At 38.4% G+C, this 12,661-nt stretch overlaps 1 protein-coding gene across 1 annotated transcript in view; it reads right to left on the reverse strand.

The window, feature by feature from the left end:
- Positions 1-514: 514 nt before the first annotated feature.
- Positions 515-12,661, reverse strand: part of LOC107752714 (male-specific lethal 3 homolog) — a gene marked incomplete at its 5' end in the record, with an annotated part of 86,500 nt that continues 74,353 nt past the window's right edge. Inside the window, one exon of the mRNA XM_016568735.1 lies at positions 515-1,642. Coding sequence (XP_016424221.1) covers positions 1,543-1,642 — 100 coding nt within the window. The remainder of the gene's footprint in view (positions 1,643-12,661) is intronic.

Consider the following 12,661-nt stretch of genomic DNA (forward strand, 5'->3'; position numbering starts at 1 on the left):
AACACCTTAGCAACCACACGGGTATTCTAGCAGCTGCATCTATCTATCTATCTATCTTCAGTCTGATTCTATCTATCTATCTATCTATCTCTGACAGACTGTATTGCCTTCAAAACATTCAAACTTTAAGCTTTTAAAACTACTTTAAACTTCAAACTATCTATCTATCATCTGACTATCTATCTGACTCTATCTATCTATCATCTGACTATTTCTTTCTTTCTATCTATCTATCTATCTATCTATCTATTGATTATTTCTATCTATCTATCTATCTATCAATAGATAGAACCTCCCATAAATAAATAAATTCCATTCAAATAACTTGATAACTTTTACTCAAATCTACAATAATGCTGATGTGCTTTAATGAGCTAACTTGACTTGCCAGAGTGGTGAATTTCATAATTAAAACAGCAAACAAAGCCATTAAGTACATTATCTGTTAACTTTAAAGTTACTGGTATAGGTAAATGTACAAATAAAGCATGATAATTAATAATGTTTTGACAGTAACAAGGCCGCAAACGCTACTTTAAATAAAAAATGGGGCACAACCTTGTCTGTCATCACAGATGTTGAAAAAGCTATGAGCATGATAATTTAGATTTTTGAAATACAAATTCAGTAATAAAAATAATAACATCTTCAAATAGTTTTGCACATAATGTTTACACAGAAGTGTTTACCTATTTTTAAGGTTTTTTCAATATGTGAAATTAATGCCAGTGAAAGGCTGCAACAAAACAAGTATTTTCCTCATACCAATCACAAGTTTCAAAGTCCTTTAAGCACTGGAAACAAAAGTTTGAATAATGTATTGAGAAATTAATCAGCACCATAAGTGATTATGGCTTTAATAGATAAACTACAAGACACCATAGAATACACAGAAACAGGAACACAAGGGAATAATGAACTTAATTATTATAAATAATGGGGGGGGGGGGGCCAATATTGTTAAAACCCAGCCCTGTCCTATTTTCACAGAAAGAAAAGAGATGAAACCTTTTACCACTGAAAACTTTATATACAGCAATATACAAAAAAAGAAATATATTTTGTGAGTGAAAGACTCACAAAGCAATTATCAGTGGAGCTCATAATTAAAAAAAAAAGCATTATTAATACAATGTTACTACAACAATTATGTGGCAAATGTGCAATAAACCTCTTGCTTTTGCGCAACTGCTTGTTTAAGTTCGTGCAGAGGAATGAGAGGGAAAGGACAAGCAAAATAAGGAAGTTTGAGGTAATAGTGGATTCATATGACAGAAAAACTAGAAAATAAGAAAATGATAATTTTGCACAACTGAATTCAATATGCTTTAAAATAAAACTATAAACAATAACAAAAAAAGATTGTCAAGAAAATTTTGTCATACATTGCAAATGTACAATTAGAAATGGACAGGTGAAATACTTCAGGGAAATTTATAGAATTTGCAAGTAGAAAGAACATAGGCTCAACATTCAGTGTCAGGGGAGGACCAGAAGTTCAGAAGAGCACAGCACAATATAAACTCTCTCTGTAAAGGATTCTTAGAAGACTGAGCGTGGTTGCTTCATGCTGTAATGGGCTTCAGTTGCAGACACATATGCAGACTCTGGAAAGAAGTCCTCATGAAACTCTGCCAAAAACCTGAAAGATAATACAAAATAGTTTGAAGCGGAGAAGAAAATAACTGGCAGCCAGGTAAAAATTAAGGTACAATAATTACTTCTGATCCAAGGGTTAATAAGTTAAACAACAAACTAACAAACTTTCATAGAAAGTGTGATGCAAAAATCAGGTATAACTTTATAAAAGCTTTCATTATTAAATCAAAAAACATCGTATAATGCTTAACAGATCATTAGTTAATATATATTCACATACCTAGAGAAATGAAATAATGTGCTTGTTAATGTTTACTAATGTACTTATCAAACTTTACCTAATGATTAACAGATAGTTATTTAATGTAAATTGATATGGTTACAAATGTCATTAAACTTTTAGTTCACATCATCATGCACTTCTAAATCTAAATGATTTTGTCAGATGGTTTAGTTGACCTCTTGGGAATCTAGCCAGTAGTGGTATTTTATAAAGCACTATAGTTAATGTTTATCAAAAGATAAATGTAGTTAGAAAATGTGAGCAACTCTTTTTAATAGCTACCATAACCGCTACTATAACCAATAACAGTTTTTAGTCTTTCTGCAATCTTTCTCTCCCTGTTGGAGTTGGAATGAGTTTCACGAGTTCGCACTTACATACAAAAGGATTTAGCAAATAGTAAGCATATTTGGCATGGTGTCTTGAAGGAGGGCTCTGAGCTCAGAATATAGCCCAAACCAAGAGAAATCCCCCCCATCCCCCATCCCCGGGATGAGAATAGTTTACGAGCAGTGTTGGACAAGTTACTCTGAAAATGTAATCAAATTACTGATTACTGATTACTCCATTTAAAAGTAACCACATTACTGTTATGATTACTTTATTTCAAAAGTAATTAGTAATTAGTTACATTACTTTTTTTCCTCCATGAAATTTATGAAATCCTAGCATAGATTCACGATTTTTATTTGTCACATACATGGCATTTATAATCTCTAAAAGACATTTCAGTTCATCGCAATTTCACAAATCTATGTTATAACACAATAAATATATGCATAATGAATCTTTTTATGTTTAGATATTTCTATTTTGTGGGAGTCCCGTGAAACATTTTATTCTCCCACATCCCGCACAAATACGAGTGTCTACCCGCCCTCACCAGCACTCGCTCATCTTGTCCGCACTCTGTTGCGTCGGGCCTCGCGGGAGAGCAGGTCTCTAACCCACTGGCACTTGACTCGACAGTGCGTGTGCTACATCCTTTTTACAATCTCTAGATTATAAAACACTGCATTCTGTCAGCAATGTAATGCGGCAGTAACGTATAGAGACCTCGGCTTGTAACTATACCCTAATTACTATTTTGAAAATTATAATCCGCTAAATTACTCAGTAACGCATTACTGTAATTTGATTACTTTTTTAGTAACGAAGTAATGCGTTACTGCCCAACACTGTTTACGAGTGAGTTGTTGGAGTGGAGGAGGGATGCCGGAAATCTGTCGTGGGACAGAGTTGAGTTGGCTGAGTGTGTGTGTGTGTGTGTGTGCAGATATATATATATATATATTAGTGCTGTCAATAAAAAAAATTAAAAAAAATCACACATTTTTTTCTGAAACTAATAGCGATTAATCCCACCTAACATTAAAGTTTTTAAATATACTTTTATAGCAATAATTTCACATTAAATCTTCAAATTAATGTACAAACAACATAACGACAATATATTTTTAATATTTGTTTAATGGCATCTTTTTTTATGACTGAAGGCCAGTATCACTGATACCAATACTACTGATGTCTCTATGAAATTGTTTTCCCCCCTAATATTTAATAATAATAATGCATTTTATTTAATGGCGCCTTTCAAAACACCCAAGGTCACCTCACAAGCAAGCAAAGATAAAAATAAATACAAATCACAATCACTACACAAGACAAAAACACACAACAAACACTCCGCATATACAGATAAAGTGCAGTAAAGACTCAATAAAACATTATAAAAAAGCCAGTATAAAAAGATATGTCTTAAGACACGTTTTAAAAGTTAGCAGGCAATCGCTGTTGTGAATATCAGGGGGAAGGGAGTTCCATAGGCGGGGGGTGCAGCATAGCTAAAAGATCTGGCACCCATGGTAGTTAGTCGAATCCGAGGTACCACAAGAGAAATTGAAGATAAGGATCTGAGAGCACGTGAAGGGGTGTAAACATGAAATGTGCTCAGTAGAGGGTGCTCTAGAAAGAACACGAGCTGCAGAATTCTGAACCAACTGGAGCTTATGTAGCAATTTAGAGGGAACACCAGTGAGAAGGGCATTACAGTACTCTATACGTGAAGTGACTAGTGCATGAACAAGAACTGCTGTATTATTGGTTGAGAGAAAGGGACGGAGACGGTTAATATTACGCAAGTGGAAATATGCAGTCCGTGTGATATTATTAATTTGAGTTTCAAAAGACAGTGTGCTATCCATGATAACACCCAAACTTTTAACCTAACAAAAAACACAAGGTTTGGGCCACAATAACGGATAAAGTTAATAGTGTAAATCCCTTGGTCCCGCGAACCGCCAAAGATGTACAGAAATGGTTTAAAAACACGGTACAGGAAGCAAAGAAGGAAATATTTAAACGAAAAAATCCAGCAACCGGAGGAGGACCAAGTCCTTAATTAAAAAGAACAACGGAAATGATAATTGATATATATGGAGACGAATCGCCGATGTTTTGGGGAATCCCCGGAGGGAGGGAGAGTGGCGTTTCCTGCACGACGTCACCCACTGCAGGGGAAGATACATTGCCTCACACAGTCCCTCCATGAACTTAATGTGCTTCTTCTTGAGTCACTCCTCTGTTGCCTTAGCGGTATGTTTTGGGTCATTGTCATGCTGGAAGACCCATCCATGACCCATCTTCAGTGTTCTGGCTGAGGGAAGGAGGTTCTCGTCCAAGATTTTACAGTACATGGCCCCGTCCATTTGCCCCTCAATGCGGTGAAGTCGTCCTGCTTGACTGTAGGGATGGTGTTCTTGGGGCCATAGTCAGCATTTCTCTCCCTCCAAACACGGCGAGTCGTGTTAATGCCAAAGAGCTCAATTTTGTCTCATCTGAACACAGCACTTTCTCCCAAGCCTTCTCTGAATCACTGAATCATCATCAACCATGAGGCGAGATCTTGCACGGAGCTCCAGACCGAGGCCGATTGATGGTTACAAATCTCTAACCTTTATATAATGTGTTTATTCTGGATTTTTTTATTGGTATTCTGTCTCTATCCATTAAAATAAACCTACCATAAAAATTACAGACCCTTCATTTCTTTGTAAGTGGGCAAACTTACGAAAACAGCAGGGGATCAAATAAATATTTTCCCCACTGTATATATAACACTAATTAAGTTGATCAATTAGACGAGCTCCACCTGTGCTGAATTGGTTGATTATCTGATCGTGCTCCTCCCGAACCTTGTGAAGACCATTCAGAATAACTTACCTAGTGCCTCCCTGGATATATTATATAATAAAAAGGTTTTGCTGAATGCAACTGATTGCTTTTTTTAAACACTATTTTAAACTTCTAACTTGGATTAAATTCAGTATTTGCTTGCATTTATTAATATTCACTTGTTGTGTATACTTATGCCTTAAATAATACACTAATTGTAATACAACCTTAAAGGGGTCATATGACGCGATTTCAAGTTTTCCTTTCTCTTTGGAGTGTTACAAGCTGTTTTGTGAATAGATACGATCTCTAAAGTTGCAAAGACTAAAGTCTCAGGCCCTGTCCACACGAACGCGGTTATTTTTAAAACCACTGCTTTTTCTACGCGGTTTGGCCATTCGTCCACACGCAAACGCAGCACCAGGTTACTGAAACCGAACATTTTTTAAAATGCCTGCCAGGGTGAAGATTTTCAAAAACTCCGGTTGCAGTGTTGTCGTGTAGACAGTAAAACCGGAGTTTATGGCTTGTGACGTTGGAGCATGCACTGTTATCTCCACCTACTGGAAACTTTTTCAGGCTTCTGATTGGACAACATGGCTTCACGGTTGAGATTATATCGCCAACTGTTGGTTTGGCATGCTCTTGACAGTGCTTCATAGCATGCATTTGCATTTTCATGTGGACTGAGATTTTTTTTTAAACGGAAGAAGGAAAAACTCCTTGTTTATAAAAATACCCGTGTACGTGTGGACATGGCCTCAAACCCAAAGAGATATTCTTTATAAAAGTTAAGACTCGTCCACGCCCTCCTAAAACGCCTCGTTTAAACACGCCCCCACATGTCTACGTCACTGTGTGGGAAGATTTGCATAACACCGGCCAAATGTATACGCAAAGAAAGAAGGTGTAACTTTGATTCTCACTGTAGTTTTGTTGCCGCCGCCGCCATGTCGTGGAGACGCTGTGAAAGCGAAACTACTTTGTTTGGTCTTCCAAAAGAGGACACAACTAGAAATCAGTGGTTAAGTTGTTTCATTACACCAAATACACAAAGTAATGTTCTTTATTTAGCAACGTAATATGACCCCTTTAAATACTACACTAATTGCAATATAAATAATAAACATACTAGACAAAAATATTTTAAATCGTCATTAATGGATCATATTTATTCCACAGATATCATTTAGTACCAAAGAATCTCCTCAAAATATTATATAAATATTATTTAACTAAAATATAGTACATTCATTTAATTGATTAAAAAAATGTACACTTAAGGTTCTTGGTCACTCAAGAAAAATATAGCCGATTAATGTTGTCTCTTTATCACTGCCCAGAATAAAATGCTACTGTAAAGCGTAGTCAACATAGTAATCAATGCACATTTATATATTTTTTATTGTTTTATATAAAATATAATATTTAATACTTTATATAAATATAATACTTTATATTTCAATTTATCATGACTTATTTTGATATTCATTTTGGGCTGTCAATTGGGACTGTGAGAATCCTCTTAGTATCAGGCTTCGTGTTTTAAGAGGAAGTAGGCCATATTAGTTGTTTTCTGCAAGGTGCTTCATGCGGTTCCTAACATCTAAGTCCACCTGGGTTTTCACTGCTCATTGAGATGTAATGTCTGCAAGCAGGGCTGTCACTAGTTGGGTGAAAGGTGGTGACGATTATATGGGCCCATGGCTGAGGGGGGCCCCCTGGTCATTTCAACCAACTGGCCGAGGCAGCCTAAAATGATGCTTAGGACAGTTGATGGGCCACTGCTGCCCATCGTCACGAAAGCATTTGCACATGTTTTATAAGCCTTGCCAATTTAAACATTCAAAGAGTTTAAAGCATTCAAACACAGGACACGAAAAAACTCAACTGAGTACTCGCACTGTGTTCGGTGTGCACACAGAGAGCCGCGTCTCACAGACAGCGCACACCGAACCAAGCTCTCCTTCGCTTCCTCCTGCACCTGAACGTACAAATAGCTTGAACAAAATTTCCAGCTTGAACAAATCAGATGTGTATCATTATATTGGATGCATTGTATCTTGAAGTGACCGCGCCTAATTTACTAGCTGCTGTCGGTGTCCTTAATGTTAATCCAAGAAAATGAAAGAGAGAAAATCACTCTCTGCTCTTGTCTGAATTACTTTGTTGTTTTAACAAAAATGTATCTAGCTATATTTAATTTATACAGCGAAGACTATGCAATGCTATTTTACATTTGATTATTTGGTTTCAGTACCTGGACACCTACAAACATGAAAAAATTTAAACATTGTGTAAATAGCACAAATAAATAAACAGAACAAACATACAAATGAAACAATTTCAAACAGGGCCTGCACCGGGGCCCCGCAAACCCCAGCTACGGCCCTGTCTGTAAGTAATTGTTAATATGTTTATTTGTATTTTGAGTATGTTATAATTATGTAAGATTATGTTAGTATAGTACCCAGTTGATTTATGCTTCAGATACCTTTTCCTTCCAGGCTGTTGATGACAAGAAATAATTTACCCGGCGAGGTGTACCGTCAATAGTAAACAGCCTATATGATCCCCTTGGTTTTATTGCTCCTATTACCATCAAGGGCAGGCTGTTGCTTAGGGAACTCTGCACAGGCTGAAGACTGGGATTCCTCACTACCAGATGACAAAGCCAGAATGGATACGATTGAGGTACTAGTGTACTTATTCATCTCTTCTTATTTCTGAGGTTCAGTCAAGGGAGCTGTGTGTATTTGCGGATGCATCCGTGAAAGCTGTAGCAGCTGTAGCCTATCTGAGATTCACATCTCACAATGGTCAAACAGATCTTGGCTTTGCATTTGGAAAGACAACGTTGGCACCACAGCCAGATCTTACTATTCCAAGATTGGAACTATGTGCTGCAGTTCTCATAGTTGAGATTGCGGACATGATTATAGAAGAAATAGGCTTGCAGTTCAACAGTATCCAGTTCTTCACTGACAGTAAGGTTGTTCTTGGATATATTCACAATCAAACAAGTCGCTTTTATGTATATGTGAATAAGAGAATCCAATGTATTCTTTCATCATCTACTCGTCTAGTCAGTGAAATTATGTTCCATCAGATGTCAATCCTGCAGATCATGGATCTAGATCTGTAGCAGCTGATCTTCTCAAAAGCACAACTTGGCTTACAGGGTGTAGCGTCTGCTTAGGATCATTGAGGGTCATGGGGGCTTTATGTCTCAAAGACCCTTTCAGCCTTTTGACATTTGCATATAAATTACAGTCCTGGCCCCAGATTCTACAGTTATATGGGTGCTAAATTGCCATTGGGTGTGGATAGGAACTTTCAAAAGTCATTAGCTCAAACTAATCTTGGTTCAAAACTTTTCTTCTTGAGATGGACACTATCCAAGACTCCTCAAAACTCTCCTCTTGAGTTTGATTTTCCGGCAGTTTTTATCTTCAAGTAACTTTGTCGATCCGCTGTGGACTTTCCTATCTTCAGAGGAACCAGAGCAAAACCTCCAGCTCACTTCTAAAAGAACTCATCAAGAACCTCCGTTGTCTACCGCATCAGGACTCTTGTTCAGCAATTGAAGCCAATGCAAGTAACCGTTTACAACTATTTAGATGCATGTTTAAGTTTGAGCCCCTTTTAAGGTGATTTTTGATTCTTTGATGATTCTCATTAGGTTGTGGTTAATTGATGTGAAATACTGCCATTCTTTTGCTCTTCTCTATCTCTTCCTTACTTTTCTTCATTCTGTATATGTGTTTTGCTTAGTCTTGTATGTTAGCTGTAGTTTCATTTATTAAATCCCTTATATTCACAATTGATTGCCTCTGTGTGCTGCTCACAATTCGGGGTCACTGAATGTTGAATCTTGCTACATGCTAAATTACTGCTAGTACTGCATAAAAGTAGGGAAGCTATTCTTCCTAGGCCAGGAAATTAATCTTTCCTTGAATTGATAAATTAATATATTGTCTGCTCGGTGGACGGACAGATCAAATAATTGTAATATTGATTCTGCTACAGTTAATTCTAAGATCTAATCTAAATATTTATTATTAATTATAACCAGTTATAATTAATTATAAATATTTCCCTTTTAAGCTAATTTGCTACATATTTGGTGGAGAATGCAGGCAACATTCAAACTTTGTGAGCAAACCCAGCATCAATTTATTTGTGTTTTTATATTGTGTGCGCTTAGAGTGAGACAAGTTGCAACGCGAACTCACTCGGTTGAATGGATGGTTCAAAGCCACCTCCAGTACTGTATTTTAACTGCCTCTATTTGTCTAACATTTAGTCACTGTTAATTGTTAAAGTAAACTGCAGTTCATAATATTAAAATTGTTCTCTAAAGACGAAGAAATCTCTTTACAGTACATTTTAATATTATCAAAATCGCCTGTTGGAACAACGAAATCTTCCTGCATTGCGATAAAGATAGATTTGAGCGATGCTCCTCTTATCATCTTTTAAAGGCCTTATATTTGATAGTATCGCTAGATTGAAGTCATTGCGAAGTTCCAATTTCATTTAACTAGACGATCTAACTCCCTTAGGTTTAACCATCAGAGTAGCTATCTAATGCGTGCCTAAATGCAGATTTGATCATAAGAACACTGCGAGCCAGTAGACTGATTGAAATGTAAATGGGAGCTTTTAAAACCTTGATCAAGTGAAATTTGCATAACAACAGCGAAGAAACCCTGTTGTTCATAATTTTTATTTGTGTACTGGCAGCGAAGAAATGCTAGATTGAAGTCATTGCGTATTCCAATTTCATTCAACTAGACGATCTCACTCCCTTAGGTTTAACCATTAGAGTAGCTGACTAATGCTGCTAATGCTTGCCTAATGCAGATCTGCTCATAAGAACACTGCGAGCCAGTAACTGATTGGAATCTAAATGGGAGCTTTTAAAACCTTGATCAAGTGAAATTTGTATAACAACAGCGAAGAAACCCTGTTGCTTTTAATTTGTAATTGTGTACTGGCAGCAAAGAAATCCAATGTAAATGGGAGCTTTTAAAACCTTGATCAAGTGAAATTTGCATAACAACAGCGAAGAAACCCTGTTGTTCATAAATTTTTATTGTGTACTGGCAGCGAAGAAATCCTGCCACACATCATTGTGCAGTTAAGTTACACAAACTGTAAGAATCTGTTGGGATCTACATTGTTCTTGTGATAGCTGCAATAAATTGTCTGTTAGAATGAGAGTAATCTCACACTAAACGCGATCAGTTTTAAGCACAATTGGAGTTAAGGCACAGTACCTTAAACTAACGCTAGAGGGCAGGCTGTTTAAGTATCTAACACTTCTTGAACTCCTCCTCTACCCTCCTGATTTCACCTTGTGTGGGCTCACCAACTCCACCTTGTGGGCATTCTCAGCTAGGTCGACTTCCCTCTCCCTAAATCCATGTACGTCAATTTGTTTTATTTTAAATTTTCTTTCTGCTTCTTTAGTCATTATTATCTATCTCACCATTCTAGTTACCTGCCGTTTTATTTCTTTATTTTAGTATTATGTTTGTTTCTACTTTATTATCTTTTATTACTTTTATCATTTTTGTTTTGTTTTGTTCCTTTTTTTCTTTCTTTTTTTTTTATCAGGTTTCTCTCCCCCTCTTCTCTCTCAGTTTACCACTCACTTATTTAAATTTAGTTTAAACAGTGTTTGAATTTAAATTTAAAGTTAATTTCTGTGTTCTAGCCATTTGTGTTTACCTATAGGTAGCACTCCCTCTAGTGCTTAGCTGGTGAAGCGACGGTTGCCTCCACGGCGGATCACAGTGAGCTGTCACGGGATTCTGACTGGATCACCTTAGTCCATCACTAAGCCTAGCCCATAGAATACTAACCCATCCAGCTAGCAAAACCCCAAAATCAGGTTTCTCCTCAATCTTTAAGGTAATTAGCCTGCTTCTGCTATCCCAGCAAGGCCAAACACACTAGATGTTATGACCCAGCAGCACCCTCTACTCTGTAGGCCCTGTCAAAACACCTATCAGCAGTGAAAGGCTTAAACCTGCTCTCTCCTCTATCTCTCTCTGTGTTTTGATTTGTTGGTTTGTTTGTTTTTCATTTTGTTCTGTTTTGTTTGCCTAGAGACGAACCTTTGAAGAATCATCAGGGAAGGCTGAGTAATAGATTGACGACCCAAGCTGCCAAAGTCTTTAGACGATCACGCTGTCAACAATCTTTAGTTAGATCCTTTCCGGTGCCCCCCACAACAATCAGACACACCTTGCCATTCACGGCCGAGATAACAGGTGTCTGGTCTACACACCGCTAACTGTTTGTACTCATCAAACAGACCAAACATAGAACATATAATTACTATAACTGCAGCCTGTTAATGCTGTAAGGACTTGCATTGGCCTGTTGTGCTGTCCCTCTCTCTCTCTCTCTCTCCCTATCTCTTTTCACCAGTGAGTCAGCATGTCTCGATCATCCAGCCCTGATGCCCACTGGGATCGACTAGAGTCCTGGCTGAGTGCCATGACTGGTACACTCCTGTCTGAAGCAGCCGGCGGCCTGCAGCACCTGAGCCGGGAACAGCTCGACGACAACCTGAGCACCCTGATGTCACACGATCCTACACAGGATTAAAGAAACTCGGATACTTTGATCTTCTGAGACAGACAATACACACACAGTGCATTAACATACAGACATCTGTTTCCACATCTCACGCATCTCCCGCATGGAACAGGAAGCAGCAGCGCTGAAGCTCCAGGCTGAGGAGGCTCAGAGAAACCTGGTGCTTGCTCAAAGTCAACTGGACCAGCTAACGTCGGAGACTCAGCACCAGCACAGGACGGCGGATGAAAAGGACCCAGAGCTGCAGGAGGAAGTAGAAAGACTCCAGAAAGCCTTAACTGATCTCCGTGTAGACACAACACGCCGAGAGCAGTGGGAAAAGGACACCAGAGAGGAACTAAGTGAAAAACTTCAGCGAGCCGAGGCTCTCCTGATGAGAGCAGAGACTGAACTCAAAGAGAGAGATGCTAGGGCCAAGGCCTGCGAAGGCCACCTGCAAAGTTCGCAGGCTGAAATCAGTGCCCTGGCCCAACAAAGAGACTATTTAAAAAAATAACTTGACACTGTTCACCGAGAGCTGAAACATGCTTAAACAGCTTAAACAGACTGCAAAGTGACTCTGAAAGGGAAATGCACATCACAGAATTTCCCCTAACCAGCAGGCTGATACCTCCTAGTCAAGAATTCCCAGTTCGAAAGGGGGGTGAGAGCCCACTGCTCAAGACATCACCTGCCAGCATCCCTGAACCCCCAGCAGCAGCAAGGGGGTGGGAGCCTTTTCAAAGGCTGTCTTCCAGTCACGGCGTGTCACCTAAAGAATTGGATAAGCTGGCTAGAAACATTCCCACTTTCACTCCAAACCCTGCAGGAGGCCACGATGTGCACGCCTACTTAAAAGACATTGACTTTCACTTGCGTCGTGGCCTAGAGTCGGACTCGTAACCCAAAGGTTGCGAGTTCGAGCCTCGTACCGGCAGGGATTGTAGGGATTGTAGGTGAATGTACAGCGCTCTCTCCCACCTTCAATACCACGACTGAGGTGCCCTTGAGCAA

The sequence above is a fragment of the Sinocyclocheilus rhinocerous genome, unplaced genomic scaffold, assembly GCF_001515625.1.
Source record: "Sinocyclocheilus rhinocerous isolate Xijiao unplaced genomic scaffold, SAMN03320098_v1.1 scaffold982, whole genome shotgun sequence".
Classification (NCBI taxonomy): Eukaryota; Metazoa; Chordata; class Actinopteri; order Cypriniformes; family Cyprinidae; genus Sinocyclocheilus; species Sinocyclocheilus rhinocerous.